Below are 19,922 nucleotides of genomic sequence, written 5' to 3'. Positions count from 1 at the left end.
AAAAACAATTTCAAAATGTCGGACATAAACATAAAATAATTAAAAAATATATATATATATTATTTTTATATATATATATATATTAGGGCTGTGAAACGATTACAATTTTTAATCGGGTTAATCACAGGTTTTTGTGGATTAATCATGATTAATCACATATTACCGATATTCTCGGTATATTTTGTGAGAACATAGAGATTTATGACAAAAGACGGATATATACATTTATACATTCTTCTATACAATGGTGCTGCAACTCAGCAGTTATTTAGCAGTTTTCTTCCATATGGAACATTAATACATCTTCATCCTAAACAAAATGTTTAACCCTCCTGTTACCTTTCGGGTCAATTTGACCCCATTCAATGTTTAATGTCGGTGTTCTTTGGGGTCAATTTGACCCCAGGCTGTGTTTCACTGTGTCAAACATATAAGAAATATCAACTTTTTTATTTATTTAAAGGGATATTTAGGTAGTCAACAAACAAACATAAAGTACCTCACACTTAAACTTGGGAAGCAATATTAATTCTAATAATTTTCTGGAGGTTTTAATTGCTGGGGTCAAATTGACCCCGAGGGTAAAATATGTTAGTAAATGTAAAGGTAACAGGAGGGTTAAACAGAACATTTTTCTCTTGTTTGTCAACCATTAACTCCACCATGATACAATCTAAAGGCCTCTAGTCTTCCTCTAGCAGCTGCTGAGGCAAACTGACTGTGTGGGTTTTCTTCATGAACTGGGCCGTGATGAAAGGGACGGCGGGGACACCGCTGCAAAGCTGAAACCACACGGACAGGTGGACAGATTGACAAGTGACTTTTTTTTTGCTCGGTCCCGATGCGCGCGCACGGAGCTCTGTGGCGCGAGACGGAGATCGATAAGTGTTAACGCAACGCGAAGAGACAGAAATGACATGCTGCTGTGGAGATACGATCAACAACAGACGTTTAGTTTGATAAAAGAACAAAGACGTGCTATAGAGAACATGTCAGGGGGCGGGCCAATCTTTTTAATGTCATGCGATCTACCGACACTACGACGCGATCGACTGGCAGGTCGCGATCGACGTGTTGAGACCCCTGATCTACAGGAAGTAAAAGTCTAAACAAGGTTTCCGTAGGTGAACCTGCGGAAGGATCATTACCGATGAACAGACCGTCTGCATGAGAGCGGACAGAGTTCAGATTGAAGTGGTGTATTGGAAGCTCATTTTGCAAGTGACTTTTTTTTCGTCCCGACGACCAACAACAGACGGATTGGAAGCTCATTCTGCGCATGCGTTAAATGCGTAAAAAAAAAAAAACTAGTTAAACCTGTTATTGAATCAACTGAGTTAACGCGTTATTTTTCACAGCACTAATATATATATATATATATATATGTATATATATACACTACCGTTCAAAAGTTTGGGATCACCCAGACAATTTCGTGTTTTCCATGAAAACTCACACTTTTATTTATCAAATGAGTTGCAAAATGTATAGAAAATATAGTCAAAACATTGACAAGGTTAGAAATAATGATTTGTATTTGAAGTATTAATTTTTTTCTTCAAACTTTGCTTTCGTCAAAGAATGCTCCTTTTGCAGCAATTACAGCATTGCAGACCTTTGGCATTCTAGCTGTTAATTTGTTGAGGTAATCTGTTGAAATTTCACCCCACGCTTCCTGAAGCACCTGCCACAAGTTGGATTGGCTTGATGGGCACTTCTTGCGGACCATACGGTCAAGCTGCTCCCACAACAGCTCAATGGGGTTGAGATCTGGTGACTGTGCTGGCCACTCCATTACAGACAGCATACCAGCTGCCTGCTTCTTCCTAAATAGTTCTTGCACAATGTGGAGGTGTGCTTTGGGTCATTGTCCTGTTGGAGGAGGAAATTGGCTCCAATCAAGCGCTGCCCACAGGGTATGGCATGGCGTTGCAAAATGGAGTGATAGCCTTCCTTATTTAAAATCCCTTTTACCTGGTACAAATCTCCCACTTTACCAGCACCAAAGCAGCCCCAGACCATCACATTACCTCCACCATGCTTGACAGATGGTGTCAGGCACTCTTCCAGCATCTTTTCACCTGTTCTGCGTCTCACAAATGTTCTTCTGTGTGATCCAAACACCTCAAACTTGGATTCATCTGTCCATAACACCTTTTTCCAATCTTCCTCTGTCCAATGCCTGTGTTCTTTTGCCCATACCAATCTTTTCTTTGTATTGGCCAGTCTCAGATATGGCTTTTTCTTTGCCACTCTGCCTAGAAGGCCAGCATCCCGGAGTCGCCTCTTCACTGTCGACGTTGACACTGGCGTTTATGGTACCATTTAAAGAAGCTGCCAGTTGAGGACCTGTGAGGCGTCTATTTCTCAAACTAGAGACTCTAATGTACTTGTCTTCTTGCTGAGTTGTGCACCGGGGCCTCCCACTTCTCTTTCTGCTCTGGTTAGAGCCCGTTTGTGCTGTTCTCTGAAGGGAGTAGTACACACCGCTGTAGGAGATTTTCAGTTTCTTTGCAATTTCTCGCATGGAATAGCCTTCATTTCTAAGAACAAGAATAGACTGGCAAATTTCACATGAAAGTTCTTTTTTTCTAGCCATTTTGAGAGTCTTATCGAACCCACAAATGTGATGCTCCAGATATCCAACTAGCTCAAAGGAAGGCCAGTTTTATAGCTTCTCTCATCAGCAAAACAGTTTTCAGCTGTGCTAACATAATTGCACAAGGGTTTTCAAGGGTTTTCTAATCATCCATTAGTCTTCTAAGGCGATTAGCAAACACAATGTACCATTAGAACACTGGAGTGATAGTTGCTGGAAATTGGCCTCTATACACCTATGGAGATATTTCATTAGAAACCAGACGTTTCCACCTAGAATAGTCATTTACCACATTAACAATGTATAGAGTGTATTTCTGATTGATTTAATGTTATCTTCATTGAAAAAAACAATGCTTTTCTTTGAAAAATAAGGACATTTCTAAGTGATCCCAAACTTTTGAACGGTAGTGTATATATATACATCCAAAAACAAGAAAAAAGCCTTCCTATTGAGCAATCTTGGCTTCTAAACAAATAATAATTCATACAATTTACCTACTGCAGCTTGAAAAATCCAGCGATTGCATTTCTGGTTGCACCCGAGATGAATAATGTAGACTGTGTGTCTTCTCTTTCCGCCCACTCACGGCCCGTTTCTCTCTCCGCAGGAACCACCCGTGGCGCGTGTTTGAAACGGTGAAGGTGGTGAACAAGCACGTGAGGCTGCGGTCCCGCGGCCCCTCCCCCAGGCTGCCGGGCTCCAGCCCGCTGTCGGCCCGCTCCAGTTGCACCAGCACCCCCCGAACCAGCTACTACGGCTCGGACAACGCCAGCCTCACGCTGGAAGACAAGCCCAGCGTCAATAACGCTCAGAAAGTAGACAACCGGTACGTTTGAGTGCGCACTCATGCACATACTGTGTTTGATAGTTACCTTCGCATTGAAAATGCAGAAGGTAATGTTTTGATCGCCGTGTATTTGTATGCGTGCGTGCGTGCGTGTTATTCGCATAAGTCAAAAAGTATTAAACCGAATCGCATGAAATTTGGTGAGATGATTGGTTATTATCCGGGGGCCATTTGATTCGATTTTGGGGTTGATCGGGTCAAGGTCAAGGTCATGAAAAGGTCAAACTCTTCTTTGAATCGCATGAAATTTGGTGGGATGATTAGTTATTATCCGGGGACCATTTGATTAGATTTTGGGATCGATCGGGTCAAAGGTCAAGGTCATGAAAAGGTCAAAATCTTCTTTGAATCGCATGAAATTTGGTGGGATGATTAGTTATTATCCGGGGACCATTTGATTAGATTTTGGGATCGATCGGGTCAAAGGTCAAGGTCATGAAAAGATCAAAATCTTCTTTGAATCGCATGAAATTTGGTGGGATGATTGGTTATTATCCGGGGACCATTTGATTAGATCTTGGGATCGATCGGGTCAAGGTCATGAAAAGGTTAAATTCTTTTTACCATAGCACAGTCAATTTTTATCCAATTGGCATGCAACTAATGCCAAAATGTTCATAATTCAATGCCCAATCTTGTGATATGCGAAGGTATGCGCTCTACCGAGTAGGGATGAGAATTGATACGATTTTAACGATTCTGATGCCTTATCGATTCCTGCTTATCGATTCGATTCCTTATCGATTCTTATTGGGCAAGGGGTGAAAAAAAGAGCACAAACGGGTTTATTTACATTAATTTTCTTTTATATAATTTTCTATAATGCTGCACACACCATATACAGTATGTATACATACATTTACATTTTTTTAAATAACCAAAAACATTTATACATATTCCTCTTGAACTTAAAATAAAACTTACATAACTTAAATAAAATGTATTCTGTTTAATTTAAACATGTTCCTAGAAATTACAGTGCTCCTTCCTTTTTTTTAAAGGGTATATGAACTGAGCTGCCAAAAATTAAACTAGCAGTGGCAAATACAAAGTGTGCACCATCAATTGTATGGATCATCAACAATTCTTGTGCAGAAAAATAAGCATGTCTGCTTTCTCCGGGAGGATACGCGATCTCTCAGGACTTATTGTGTCTCCAGCCGTGGAGAACACTCTCTCAGATGGGGTGGAGGATGAACACAAAGATATGAGGAGGTGGACAAGACGTGCTGTAGCCTGTGACCCAGACAGACTACCAGCCTCTGAACCGGTCTGACTCTGAACGTCATCAGCTAAATTGGATGGCAATGCAGATTATTTATATAGTGAAAACTGGTTTACACAATGAAACAAATGGCACTAACAAAATCGCTGAATTTGCTGAGCTGACATAAAGCCACATTAAGAGGGGAGGCAAACACGACCTCTGCCTCAATGTAGGGGGCTGAAAATGGAAGATTATATAGCTAAGCTAGCGTAGCTATATGCTAAATTTAATAATGGATTAAAAATCGATATGCTCAGTTTAATAATGGGTTAACACGATAACGCGAACGTTTGCTGATAACACACGCCCTCCGATAATTAACACCGTTACGATCAAACATTTCTCAAAACTGGACTTTCAATCCAAATGTGAAGTGATCAATAATGGGACCAATGCCGGAGCTCAAATGTATGCTTCAAACGAAGGGACAGAAGATAACTTGATCGACTCCACACAATAAAGGCAAATGGCTTCACACAGTGAGTGGTTGTGATCACTTCTGAGGAGTTTACCTTGGACAGAAAGAGATGAAGCGCCGACGTTAGCTGAGCTGCTGCATCGAACACATGACATTCCTGTCATTTAATTCCATGCTGTGTTCAAATGCTGATTCATATTTGTTGTATTTCCTCCCTTTGACGAAATAGACTTTTTACACACGTTACAAGTGGTGTAGTTGTCATTTTGACGTGTGAAATGGAGCCAAACTTTAGAACGCCTCTGCCTAGTTGCCATGTTTGCTGCAGTCTGAAGAAACTAAAAAAGTTTGCGCATGCGCAACGCCACAGAGGACCGTTAGCAGAACCGTTAAAGAATTTGGCTGACGATCCCAAACAATCGGTTCACTGGGAACCGGTTCTAAAACAGAACCGGTTCTCGATTCCCATCCCTACTACCGAGTGCCCGTTCTAGTTGTATATGCATTGCATTATTTTTCCTATGTGTTCAAATCTGTTTGCCACATCACGATTAACCCACTTAAAGGTCCAGTGTTGAAGCAACTGAAACGGTGTCACTATCTATTCACCGCAGACTCAGTGGGCCTAAGCGTCTGGGCCAGCCGGGCACACCGGGAGGTCAGGACCTCGAAGCCGCCCTGCGCTGCCTGTCGGCCCGCCAGCAGAACCACTCCTCCGAGCGGCCTTTCTTCGACGTGGAGCGCGAGCGGAAACTCCACGCCTTGGCGGGCGACTGCGACGAGGCCGAGGGCTCCAGCGGCTTCCTGACGCCAGACGACAGCCTGGCCTCCAGCCCGGCGGCGTCAACGGGCACCAACTACTCCAACGGCAGCTCGCGGCCCTCCTGGGGGTCCTCGGGGGGATCCCGGTCCTACCTGCCCGACCGCCTGCAGATCGTCAAACCTCTGGAGGGTAAGAGTCTCTCAGCTGGACGCGGCGTTTGGAGCTTTTCCCGGTTTTGGACGATGGAGCTCAAACAGACTGATCATAGTTGATATTATGCTGTGATCCTAAATAAATACCACCTCTCGAAGAAAAAATGGAAGCACGGCAACAGTATAATTACGAGTTTACAAAAGTAGATCTATCATAGAATATGATATGCATCTGCATTTGATGTTATCAAGAATATCAACCAACGTTAACTGATCAACAGTTATTGGCAGTAACACTTTAATTTACATTAATTATTATTTTTTAAATCTTTTTTATTAATATTAATAATTATATAATAATTCCAGACCATACTTTCCCCTTTTTCAGTGAAATTTAAAGAACGACAGTAAAATGTAAACCTAAAAAAAAAATAAGTTCATACTTGTTTTGGGTTCAAGAGACGAACCGTATTTATATATATATATATATATATATATATATATGTATTATATACTGTATATATATATATTATATGTACACTACCGTTCAAAAGTTTGGGGTCATCCAGACAATTTTGTGTCTTCCATGAAAACTCACTTTTATTTATCAAATGAATTGAAAATTGAATAGAAAATATAGTCAATACATTGACAAGGTTAGAAATAATGATTAATATTTGAAGTATTCATTTTGTTCTTCAAGCTCAAAGGAAGGCCAGTTGTATAGCTTATATCACCAGCATAACTGTTTTCAGCTGTGCTAACATAATTGCACAAGGGTTTTCTAATCAGACATTAGTCTTCTAAGGCGATTAGCAAACACAATGTACCATTAGAACACTGGAGTGATAGTTGATGGAAATGGGCCTCTATACACCTATGGAGATATTTCATTAGAAACCAGACATTTCCACCTAGAATAGTCATTTACCACATTAACAATGTATAGTGTGTATTTTTGATTAATGTTATCTTTATTGAAAAAACAGTGCTTTTCTTTGAAAAATAAAGACATTTCTAAGTGACCCCAAACTTTTGAACGGTAGTGTATATAATATATATTTATAATATATACATATATATATATATTTATATATATATATAATTTCTAACTGCCTAAAATCACACTCTTCAGCCTCGGTTCCCTCTGCCTCTCGTCGTCAGGCTCGGTGACTCTGCACCAGTGGCAGCAGTTGGCCAAACCAAACCTGGGAGGCATCCTGCATCCACGCCCGGGCGTCCTGACTAAAGACTTCCGGCAGCTGGAGGTCGACTTCCAGCACGTCTACAGTCTGAACGACCCGGAGGAGGACGAACCGGACCTGTCGCAGCTGTCTGGAGAGCACGGCATGGGTAGGAGAACACAGCTCCATCATCCTCTTCGCCTCATCAAATCTCCTCCACGACCCCCGTTTCCTGCTTTCTCTCCTCCTTTGTTATAGTTCATCTCCCATTAATTGAGTGGTATTGCTTTAGTGACCAGCTTCAGTAGCGCTTGTAGTTCCTCATTGAACGTAACCTTGGCCATGTGTAGTTTAATGTGCATTTTCTCCCTCCATGACTTTGCAGTCTCTCCACCTGGTCCCAACCTCCCTCAGACCTCTCCCACTCATACCATTACCACCTGCCACGTCCTGCAACCCTCCCTTCTCATCCCATCCTTATCCGCTAGGTAAGAGAATACAAACTGTTTACAACATCCTTTAGCTTGTGGTTTTGTCTGTAAATGTTGAAAAGGGAACTCCCAAAAAGATTTTTTTGTTCATTAATCCACAACTTTTTCTTTGCAGTGTCACTTTCATCTATATGTGTGAATTCTAAGTGTGGCTGTTCCAGGTGTCCTGTCTTCCATGATGCTTTTTCTCTCCTCTTAAACCTCTGCTCTCCACCTCTAACAGTGGCAGAAAACGTCTGTCGAGGCTCTTCCTCCAACTGTAAAAGGCGCCTTCGGGGCAAAGTAAGAGTCGAGGTTTACGGATGCACTCTGAACTTCTTATTAATGACGGATGCACGGGATCAACGTCTGTTTACCTGAATAACACCACGGTTGATCATTTTAGAAGCTTTTGAAAAGATCATCACCACTGAATGGAAGAATACTGCACTGGGCTTCTGTCTCCTCCGAGCATCACTAACTTGTTTGTTCTCTCGCTTGTTGTGTTTTAATTTCTCTTAACCTTTTTAAGGTTTCCATCTCTTCAAAACCACCAGATGCCGTTTCCCCACCGCTGCCGCACTAACATCGTGTTACAGCAACGACAAATGAACTAACCGTTAACATTTTATTTCTTTATTTTTCTTTATTTGTGAATGAGCTTGCACGCTTGTGTTTAGATAAACATGTTTGTCTTTATGATCTATTTGTGTTTTGGTGTTTTTAACTGTTGTTTATTCTGTCGGCAGCCTTCGCTCTTTCGGCCTGCCACCTTGTCGGAGCCGTGAGCTCGTGAGCGCTTCGTCATCGCCGCCGTCCCACCAGCGGCCCGTTGGCGGAGGAACCCCGACCACCACCACCAACACCACCACCAACACCACCACCGATGTCACCACTCCATCACTGGGACTCCTGCAGCTGCTGCAAGAGCGTGGCATCTCAGCCTCTCCTCATCCACACCACCACCACCAGCTGCACCACCATCACCACCACAGTACTGAACCTCCACCCGCCACAGTAAAAGACAAACGTGGAGTCTTCCCAGCGGACAAAGAGGGACGAGCGTACAGCTTCAGTTTGAACTTGGTGGAGAAGCTTCGAGGCCTGGGGCTGCACTGGGTGGCGGCCTGGGGGACGACGGGCCGCACGGGAGGAGAGGGGCGGCCGGACGTCCTCAAGGACTCTTCGTCACTTCCTGCTCCCTCATTCCCCGTGCTGTGACTTCACATCCAGACACGTGACCCCCCCCCCACACACACACACACACACACACTGCCCAGCTCAGGTGTCTCTGGTGTGTTGAAAACATAAGCCACAGATTGTGCTAGAGCCATACTTTAAGTTGTCGGTGGTGACCAGTAATATTATTGTGTGTGTGTGTGTGTGTGTGAGAAAGAGAGAGAGAGAGAGAGAGAGAGAGCGCGAGAGAGAGAGAGCGCGAGAGAGAGAGCGAGAGAGAGAGCGAGAGAGAGAGAGAGAGAGAGAGCGCGAGAGAGAGAGCGCGAGAGAGAGAGCGTGAGAGAGAGCGCGAGAGAGAGCGCGAGAGAGAGAGAGAGAGCGCGAGAGAGAGAGAGCGTGAGAGAGAGAGGAAAATCACATCACCTGATTATCGGCAGTGTGTTTGACTTCATGAAGAAAAACATTTTTATACCGTGTTTCGTGATGGTCATTTTTCACGTTTTCTCCACCACCGGTTTTTAAAAAACCCAAAAAAACTCCCGAGTTCCCAAAGTGGAACGTCACGTACGTGTATATAACAACGTTGTCTTTTGAAACATTTTAAAAAGGACTTATGCAGTAAATTATTGTTAGTTGAAACCACAAACTGAACCCATGTGTTCACACTGAAGAACTGATTTCAAATGCACTGAAATGCACTCCGGTCTTCCTGCTCGTTAGCTGCTACTTTGAGATTAGCATGTTGTATATAAGATTGTTAAATATGTACCGAGTTAAACACTCGATGGAGGCGCATTGCGATGTAAGACGACGGCGCGCTGACTCAACTGAAAGGTGTCGATGAGAACATCTGCCCCGGAGTTCACCGCATGCGTTCACGTGGCGCGTGTTGCCACGGCGACGGCCTCACCTTTCCGTACTTCATCCTGAGCGACACCTCGCCGAGATGAAACCGGGGTTTGCGATGCCGCGTCAAAGATTTTTATTTATAAGCAATATGTACATTTACTGCACTGAGTTCACTGAAAATATTGCTTGTACAAAATCTGCTGAATATCATCAGGACTCAATTTAAAAAATAGTTTTTTGGGGGCATTCGAAGTGAGTTGCCCATGACGTGATGGGGAATGCCGATTTCAAGTCCTGATTATTTAAACTATTTGTCTGAACAATCAACTGTAGCAAAAGGCAGAGGATACTGTGGATTAAAAAGGGAAGAAATCACAAACACGCGTTTTAATAATTTGTGTTGTGACTTCAATCAACCAAACCGATGTTTCTCTGTTCTGTGTTCAAACTTTACCACCTGTGAATAAAAGTCAGCATTTTCATGATCCAGCTGAGTTGCACACGCCTCTTTTTGTTTGACCTCATGGCAGCGATGGCCGTCGTTAGGCCTCTTACTACCTCTACGTCCAGGTCGTGACACAACGTGGTCGTCATCGACGAGTGTTACCGGCTCACATTTAGCTTTACTTGAATGAAAGTGAATAACAGCGAGCTGTTGCAGCTATTTTGTTAGAAACTGTCTCCAGTGAGCGAGAGTGAACGAGCGAATTCGAAATACAAAAAAAAACTCATCACCTCTTTATTCTTTGCATTAATATATATTATGTTGATCGCCGTGTATTTATTTATTTATTTGTATGCGTGTTACTCGCATAACTCAAAAAGTATTAAACTGAATCGCATGAAATTTGGTGGGATGAATGGTTATTATCCGGGGACCATTTGATTAGATTTTGGGATCGATCGGGTCAAAGGTCAAGGTCATGAAAAGGAAAACATCTTCTTTTTACCATAGCGCGGTCAATTTCTATCCAATTGGCATGCAACTAATGCCAAAATGTTCATAATTCAATGCCCAATCTTGTGATATGCGAAGGTATGCGCTCTACCGAGTGCCCATTCTAGTTAGACTATGTTTTTCCATTGAATGGTATATTTGACACTGAACTAGTTCATCTTTATCTCAGTGATAATGTCCAAATGAGTATAAAATATCACTATCACCCTTAAATTCTGTCTCCTGTGTTAACATATACTAAATGCAGCAAAACTACAGATTAAATCACTTCAATCTCCCCCCCCCCTCCCCCCCCTTCTCTGAATCCTACAACCGCCCCTGGACATAAACATGACTATTGTGATAGTTCTGCAAAAAGAGTTTTATTCAACATTTAGGACTTTTTTAATACAATGTGAAGTCTCGAGCTCTCGGGGTCGTCGTCGCCGTCGTCGTAGCTCATTCTGCGTCGCGGCGTCCAAAGTCCACCCAGCCCTGGTAGTCCCGATCCGCCATGCACTCAGAGTTCATGACCTCTGTGAACAAACCATTCCTGCATGAACACAAGGGTTCAGTACGCACACCTGAGCACCTCCTTGGATCTCTGCCCACTCACTCGGTCAGATGAACGATATCGGAGAACTTTCACACCCCAAATGCACATCATACCTGAGATTGCTTGCATAATTTGCTTGGTCATAATCTCCCGCTCATCCTCCGATAGGCGTGCTCGTCTCTCCGTCCGCGCCGAGGGAACCTGAGGCGGCGGCGACGGCTCCCACCTGCCCGCCGCCGAGCTTCTCGCGGCCTCCCTGTTGGCCAGAAGCTGCCGGAGGAGAGGAGTCTTCTCAGCTTCTCCGGCTGCAGGTGGCGGTAGCAGCAAAACCAGCAGCGCTAACGCCACAAACACCTTCATCGACATGTCTGTGTACAAGAAGAGAGAACACCGTGGCGTGAACATATGACATCACAACGTTCATTATGTCTAAAAAACACATGAAAGAAGAAGTAACCTGTGAAATCGGTTGGGAAATATGTGCACGACAAAAATCCAACAAGTGTGACTTCTGGGGCACGGAGAGCAGATCGGATCCTTTTATAGCACAAGTTTGGCGTCTGTGTTTACAGCTTAGAATCAAAGAGCGATATCAGTGTTCTGATTGATCCGTGGACAGACGCCTCGGGAGGATGTACGTAACGGAAGCCGTGGACCACGACGTTCACAAATCCATTATTATCTTTTTCACTTAGCTGGGAAGGCCCGTTTTGCACTGCAATAACAATAAAAAGGAGTCAATGTGTTTATATAAGATATACAATTCTCCGTAGAGCCTTTTGTGACCAATACAGAGGATCTGTGGTTAAAACCATGTTATCAATGTAGCCGCTGAACACAGAAAACAGGCTTCCTATTATCAGATATAACATATATAACATGACATTAGCAGTTACTATTATGCTAGGTATTCACACATGTTGGAATGAGAATCAGAGAAATTCATTATTTCCTGTCTCCGTTTTGCATATGAGGGCCTTCATTTCAACCGAGTGTGGGCTGTAGACACAGTTTTAACCAAGTTATAAGTGTATGTATATTTATATATATATATACATATATATATATTTATATTATATATGTATATATTATATATATATATATATTATAAATATATATAATATACACTACCGTTCAAAAGTTTGGGATCACTTCGAAATGTCCTTATTTTTCAAAGAAAAGCATTGTTTTTTTCAACGAAGATAACATTAAATCAATCAGAAATACACTCTATACATTGTTAATGTGGTAAATGACTATTCTAGGTGGAAACATCTGGTTTCTAATGAAATATCTCCATAGGTGTATAGAGGCCCATTTCCAGCAACGATCACTCCAGTGTTCTAATGGTACATTGTGTTTGCTAATCGCCTTAGAAGACTAATATCTGATTAGAAAACCCTTGAAAACCCTTGTGCAATTATGTTAGCACAGCTGAAAACTGTTTCGCTGATGAGAGAAGCTATAAAACTGACCTTCCTTTGAGCTAGTTGGTTATCTGGAGCATCACATTTGTGGGTTCGATAAAGACTCTCAAAATGGCCAGAAAAAAAGAACTTTCATGTGAAACTCGCCAGTCTATTCTTGTTCTTAGAAATGAAGGCTATTCCATGCGAGAAATTGCAAAGAAACTGAAAATTACCTACAGCGGTGTGTACTACTCCCTTCAGAGAACAGCACAAACAGGCTCTAACCAGAGCAGAAAGAGAAGTGGGAGGCCCCGGTGCACAACTCAGCAAGAAGACAAGTACATTAGAGTCTCTAGTTTGAGAAATAGACGCCTCACAGGTCCTCAACTGGCAGCTTCTTTAAATGGTACCCGCAAAACGCCAGTGTCAACGTCGACAGTGAAGAGGCGACTCCGGGATGCTGGCCTTCTAGGCAGAGTGGCAAAGAAAAAGCCATATCTGAGACTGGCCAATAAAAAGAAAAGATTGGTATGGGCAAAAGAACACAGGCATTGGACAGAGGAAGATTGGAAAAAGGTGTTATGGACAGATGAATCCAAGTTTGAGGTGTTTGGATCACACAGAAGAACATTTGTGAGACGCAGAACAGGTGAAAAGATGCTGGAAGAGTGCCTGACACCATCTGTCAAGCATGGTGGAGGTCATGTGATGGTCTGGGGCTGCTTTGGTGCAGGTAAAGTGGGAAATTTGTACCAGGTAAAAGGGAGGCTATCACTCCATTTTGCAACGCCATGCCATACCCTGTGGGCAGCGCTTGATTGGAGCCAATTTCCTCCTCCAACAGGACAATGACCCAAAGCACACCTCCACATTGTGCTAGAACTATTTAGGGAAGAAGCAGGCAGCTGGTATGCTGTCTGTCATGGAGTGGCCAGCACAGTAACCAGATCTCAACCCCATTGAGCTGTTGTGGGAGCAGCTTGACCGTATGGTCCGCAAGAAGTGCCCATCAAGCCAATCCAACTTGTGGCAGGTGCTTCAGGAAGCGTGGGGTGAAATTTCAACAGATTACCTCAACAAATTAACAGCTAGAATGCCAAAGGTCTGCAATGCTGTAATTGCTGCAAAAGGAGCATTCTTTGACGAAAGCAAAGTTTGAAGAAAAAAATTAATACTTCAAATACAAATCTTTATTTCTAACCTTGTCAATGTCTTGACTATATTTCTTTTGAATGGTAGTGTACATAATATATATATACAGTATATAATACATATATATTATATATAATATATAGGTATATATATGTAGATATATACATGTTATATATTTATATATATATAAATATAGGTATATGTATATATATACCTACATACATTTATTTATATATAAATATTATATATATACTTGTATATATGTATCTAGTTACAGTATATATATATATACTTAAAATGTTGTTAAAACTGTGTCTACAGCCCACACAGCATTGAAATTATATATAAAATACATAATGTAAAATAATGTAACGATTGTTTTTTGGTGTTGTGTCCTGGACTTTCCAGGTGACGTACGCTCGACCCTTTTAGTGAAAACACCACACAGCGGGGTTGACATACTGTATAGATTTCCTGACTGGCTCAGTTAATGTGTGTCCAGTTGCCACTGACAACACGTGACGCTTAACGTCTAGAAAACAACATGAACGCGACCTTAAGAGTCTGTTCGCCCGTGCGGGGAAAGCGTCGCCTGTCAGACGGATGTACTGGTGTGACGGTTTGATTCATAGAAGTGACAGCAACACAATGGTGGAGCTGGAACACGCACACACATGTTCATCTGCAGACACACAAATCTGCATGTTCTGACTAATGAGTAAATCTGAGCAGCCTTCCAGTAAATTCAACAGTGGTTGAGGGAACAATGTTGGTAAGCTTTGTTTGACCTCAGTCATTATTTGTATTAACCCCGAGGTGGAAAGACATTCACTGGTTTTATTTCTGACACACGCCCATCCCTGTAATCTGATAAACGTCTGCAGACACCACATTTGTAGACAGCTTGTTCCTTTCACCTGTTGCCAAGATCCGACTCCACCTTATCAGGCCCGGCTGCAGCTGATGCTCATCGCTGGTGAGAGGTCACGACGGATGGCGCCGTGCCAATGGCTGCCTGTCGCAGTAGATGCCCAGTCGCTTTTTATTTTATTGTCTTTTTCTCCACTTTTCCTCTCTTTTTCTTTTCCTTTTCCTTTCACGTTGGTCTAAGTTACGGTCGGACTATGGACTACAACTACTTTTTTCGCAACTTTTCCCGTGGTTTTTGTTCACTTTGTCGTGTGTATCGGAGGGCCACAACAAACAATGATGGGGACCGTTGTCTACTCGCGCGCTCAGCTGATCGCTGTGATCCCGGTGGAACTACGGAGAAGGGCTCGGGGCTGCAGGTCGGGTGCCAAGAGGAGGGCTAAAACGAGGAGATACAAACCCTCGGTACCGGCGATCATAACGGGGAACGTGAGGTCTTTGGCGAATAAGACGGATGAGCTCGGCGCGCTGGTAATGACTGAGAGGATCTTCCGTGAGAGCAGCCTCTTGTGTTTTATTCAGTGCGTTTACATGCAATCGAATTATTGGCTTAGTCGGACTGAAATCGAATTATCCGTTTCATGTAAACACCTTAGTCGGACTATGTGCGGTCCGACTTCGGTCCAATTAACACCCCTGGATAGCACGGTCCGATCCAGTTGATAATTCGACTCTCGCGGCATGTAACTCTGAATTCGATTCGGAACTGGACTTTGCGTCTTTGCGCATGCTCCAGATCCCGCCGCCCTCCTCCCTCCTCCCTCCCATGTCGTGACCCGGAAGTCGAAAGAGACGATAAATTAAATTCTCCGTGTACCTTCGGCGACGGCGTCTTCTCTCCGTTATCAACTCAGCCAATAGCGCCATTTGCATTCGCTGTACTCCTATTAACACCATGGAAGAATAGAAGAGAGATGTAGCTTCGCCTTGCTCTCTGTTCGCCATCTTTCTCGAAATGTTGTTGTTGGTGGTGGTGAAGAGGTCAAGCGGAAATGGCTGTATCACCACGAGTTGTAATGAAAACAGCGCCGCCTATCGTATCGGATATGACATGCTTTCGGCCAATGATTCGAATTACTCACTGCCATGTATATTGGGATAACAGCTGATCCCCCAAAAGATAGCATAGTCCGACTAAAGCAAGATTCGAATTATACCATCATGTAAACGCACTGACTGAGACATCCAAAGGCTAACGCCCGGGGCAAAGCCACCTCAACAGACGCGGGGAGGGAAAGACCCAAAGGATAGCGAGCGGGTACAGGATGAAGAGCCGGCTGGATGCCTGTTTTCGGAATCCTCGATTCCCCTGATTCCCAGGAGCCCGCTGCTCGTCCAGGCCTGTGGCCATTTCCGTGGCCCGTGCGATGCCGCCTCCTACTTGCCCCCGGTGCCGGTCCGCCACGCCTTGGATCCGAGCTCCCGTCCGCGATCCGACCTCCCCGCCTCCTTTTCCGTGCTCCCGCCTGGTCCCAAAATTCCGCTGGCCCCTCTTCCTCAGGCGGTCCCCGGTCCTAGTTCCCAGGGCCCCCAGGCAGGGCAGCAGCGGTCCCAGTTCCTCCTACCCGTCCTGTGCCACAGCTAGTTCTCGGCCCCTCATTCTCCGCCCGCAGTGTCCCCACCTCCGTCCCCCGTCTCTCCAGTTCCTCTGTCCTCGTCTCCTGCAGGCGGTCGGTCCCAGTTCCCGCCGTCCCGTCGTCCCTCAGTTCCCCAGTCGGAGCCTTCCGTCCCGGCGGTCCCAGTTCCTCCTGCCCCGTCTCTGTCCCGGCCGGTCCCAGTTCCTCCTGCTCCGTCTCCGATGCGGCGGCCAGCTCCCTCCGGCTCTCCCCTCCCCGGCCCGGTCCCTCCATCTCTTGCCTCGTCTCCCCCCGGCGGTCCCAGTTCCCCGTCTCCGCCCCGGCCGGTCCCAGTTCCTCCTGCCCCGTCTCCGTCCCGGCCGGTCCCAGTTCCTCCTGCCCCGTCTCTGTCCCGGCCGGTCCCAGTTCCTCCTGCTCCGTCCCAGCCGGCCCTAGTTCTCCGGACTCTATCTCCGTCCAGGCCGGTCCCAGTTCCCCGTGCCCCGTCTCCGCCCCGGCCGGTCCCAGTTCCTCCTGTCCCAGGCCCCCCCCAGTTCCCTGCCCGTGCTCCGCCCGCCAGTCCCCAGTTCTCTTGCGCCTCCTCCGTCCCGGGTCCCAGTTCAGTTCTCGCCCGTGCCCTCTTGCTCAGTGCGTCCCGGCCTCCCCGTCTCCGCTCTCCGCTCTTGATTCCTCTGCTCCCCCCTGCGTCCTCGTCCTTCCGCCTTCCTCCTCCCTCCGGCCCCCGGTCCCCGCTCAGTCGTTCCCTCCGTCCTGCCTCCGTCTCTCCTCCCGCCCCTGCCTCCGCCCCTGGCCTGCCCCAGTTCTCGCCAGCCCCAGCTCTCCGTGGCTGCCCTCGTCCTGGCCCCAGTTCCCTCCCCCGGTCTGCCTCGCCCCTCCTGTTCCCTCCTGTTCCTCTGTTCCGTCCCTTCCCGCCCCCTGTCCTGTCCTCCGGTGTTCCACTGCTGTCCCGGTTCCTGTCCCCCCACCCACCACTGTCCTTGCTGTCCCCCCCTTGCCCGCTTCCGGTTCCCAGTGACACCAGCCGTCTTAACAAACTGGTTAGGAAGGCTGGCTCCATCATCGGCTGCCAGCTGGAGCACCTGGAACAGGTGGTGGAGAGGAGGACGTTGAAGAAACTTGTGTTCATATTGGACAACCCGGACCACCCTCTCCACCACCTCCTACAGGGACAGAGGAGTACTTTCTCCAGACGTCTCCTCATGCTCCGCTGCCACAAGGACAGATACAGGAGAACATTCCTGCCGACGGCTATGAGGCTGTATAACAGATCACCTCTTGCCAGATCATAGTGCAATAACTGCAATAATAACTTCATATTTACACTATGTTGATTTGCACTTCACACATTTCATTTATTTATTTACACTACACACATACACACATATTTCATTTGCACTACACACATACACACACTTTGCATTTTGCACACTGTCTATATTTGGTGTTTTTATATTTAGTTTAATTGTCATTAGTATTGTGTATTGTGTATGCATATATGTTGTATATATACATATATATTTTATTTTATATTTTGCTTTGTATGCTTCTATATCTTTCATCCCTGTTTTTATATTTTATTTTTTATTTTTTATTCATGTGTGTTTGGTTTATTGGTGCTGCTACGACAAATTTCCCCTTGGGGATTAATAAAGTATATATCTATCTATCTATCTATCTTGCTCAGAGTGTGAATACATGCTGGTATGAAGAGGGTCAGTGTCCTCATCCTCAGTCCTGATCATGTCCCATAAAGGACACGATAACATCATAAAGAAAGGTTAGACGGGTATGTTGTTCATCCTGACTCGGAACATCCACATTAATGCACTTAAAGCCGATCAGCAATTGCATAAAAAAATAGTTATTGCAGGAGAAAAAGAAGTGAAATGGATTGAATACAGACCGATTACTGAGCATGTGGTAATAACTTTGGTTAATCATGCAGATTCGGAATTACATTACAGAACATTACATAACATTAAATCACATTACAGTACATTACATAACATTAAATCACATTACATTACATAACATTACATAACATTAAATCACATTACATTACATACCATACCATTACATTACATTAAATCACATAACATTACATAACATTACATTCCATCACGTCATTTAGCAGACGCTTTTATCCAAAGCAACTCACAATAAGTGCATCAACCACGAGTACAAACTCAGAACAACAAGAATCAAGAATGTAACATTTCTTCAAGAAAGTCAAACTACAAAAATACGTAACACCATAAGTAAAACCATTAGTAATACCATAATTAATACTAGAAGTAATACCATAAGTAATACCATAAATAATACAATAAGTCATACAATAAGTAATACTATAAGTAATATCATAAGTAATACCATTAGTAATACCATAAGTAAAACTATAAGTAAGTAATACCATAAATAATACAATAAGTCATACAATAAGTAATATCATAAGTAATACCATTAGTAATACCAACAAATGGAGTCGTGCGTGTGATGTAGTCGTACCTGTGAAGGAGTCATGCGTGTGATTTAGCGCTGTGTCAGATCTGCAATTTGCTTACCAGCCTCATGTGGGAGTGGACGACGCCATCATCTACCTGCTGCAACGAGCTCAGTCGCACCTGGATGGAACCGGTGTCTCTGTGAGAGTCACTTTCTTTGACTTCTCCAGTGCATTTAACACCATCCAGCCACTGCTGCTGAGTGAGAAGCTGCGGGTGGCCGGTGTGGACGCGTCCACCATCTCCTGGATCTCTGACTACCTCACAGGCAGACCACAGTTTGTCAGAATGGGCCGTGTGCTGTCTGGAACGGTGGTCAGTGATGTTGGAGCCCCACAGGGAACTGTTCTGTCTCCCTTCCTCTTCACCCTGTACACCAGTGACTTCCAGTACAACACGGAGTCATGCCATCTGCAGAAGTACTCTGATGATTCTGCAGTGGTCGGGTGTATTAGGGATGGACGGGAGGAGGAGTACAGGGCAGTGGTGAGTGACTTTGTAAAGTGGGCCGATGAGAACCACCTGCGGCTGAACGTGGCCAAGACCAGAGAGATGGTGGTGGACTTCAGGAGGAAGGCGACAGCTCCTACACCTCTGAGTGTCCTGGGAGTGGACGTGGACATGGTGGAGGAGTACAAGTACCTGGGCGTCTCCATCGACAGCCGACTGAACTGGAAGGCCAACATCAACGCTGTGTACAAGAAGGGGATGAGTCGACTCTTTTTCCTGAGAAAGCTTGATCCTTGAACGTGTGCAGCAAGATGCTGGAGTTATTCTACCAGTCGGTTGTGGCCAGTGTGCTGCACTTTGCCATTGTCTGCTGGGGAGCAGCATCGGGCCGGTGACACCAGCCGTCTTAACAAACTGGTTAGGAAGGCTGGCTCCATCATCGGCTGCCAGCTGGAGCTCCTGGAACAGGTGGTGGAGAGGAGGACGTTGAAGAAACTGGTGTCCATATTGGACAACCCGGACCACCCTCTCCACCACCTCCTACAGGGACAGAGGAGTACTTTCTCCAGACGTCTCCTCACGCTCCGCTGCCACAAGGAGAGATACAGGAGAACATTCCTGCCGACGGCTATGAGGCTCTACAACAGTTCACCTCTTGCCAGATCACCCTAACCCT

General features: G+C 44.9%; 2 protein-coding genes across 8 annotated transcripts in view; one reads left to right on the top strand and one right to left on the bottom strand.

The window, feature by feature from the left end:
• hap1 (huntingtin associated protein 1) overlaps nucleotides 1–10,221 on the top strand; it is a 50,282-nt gene extending 40,061 nt beyond the window's left edge. For 5 of the 7 annotated variants that reach the window (XM_056408316.1, XM_056408317.1, XM_056408315.1 and 2 more), the window contains 5 exons: nucleotides 3,210–3,428; nucleotides 5,749–6,086; nucleotides 7,214–7,402; nucleotides 7,619–7,721; nucleotides 8,453–10,221. In XM_056408316.1, the coding sequence (XP_056264291.1) occupies nucleotides 3,210–3,428; nucleotides 5,749–6,086; nucleotides 7,214–7,402; nucleotides 7,619–7,721; nucleotides 8,453–8,924 (1,321 nt within the window). In that variant the 3' untranslated portion in view covers nucleotides 8,925–10,221. Of the gene's footprint in view, nucleotides 1–3,209; nucleotides 3,429–5,748; nucleotides 6,087–7,213; nucleotides 7,403–7,618; nucleotides 7,722–7,947; nucleotides 8,007–8,452 lie in introns of all 7 variants that reach the window. The other 2 variants (XM_056408320.1, XM_056408322.1) reach the window with 2 other exon arrangements.
• Nucleotides 10,222–11,127: 906 nt separating this feature from the next.
• Nucleotides 11,128–11,590, bottom strand: LOC130189497 (uncharacterized). The gene is made up of 2 exons (XM_056408323.1): nucleotides 11,338–11,590; nucleotides 11,128–11,204 (listed from the first exon to the last, which is right to left on the bottom strand). Exons 1-2 carry the CDS (start codon nucleotides 11,588–11,590, stop codon nucleotides 11,128–11,130), a joined length of 330 nt encoding a protein of 109 aa, XP_056264298.1.
• Between the last annotated feature and the right edge of the window lie 8,332 nt (nucleotides 11,591–19,922).

The sequence above is a fragment of the Pseudoliparis swirei genome, chromosome 24 (assembly GCF_029220125.1).
Source record: "Pseudoliparis swirei isolate HS2019 ecotype Mariana Trench chromosome 24, NWPU_hadal_v1, whole genome shotgun sequence".
In the NCBI taxonomy this organism is placed as follows: Eukaryota; Metazoa; Chordata; class Actinopteri; order Perciformes; family Liparidae; genus Pseudoliparis; species Pseudoliparis swirei.
Note: the sequence above shows the minus strand (reverse complement) of the source record. Positions and strands in the feature narration are given on the sequence as shown.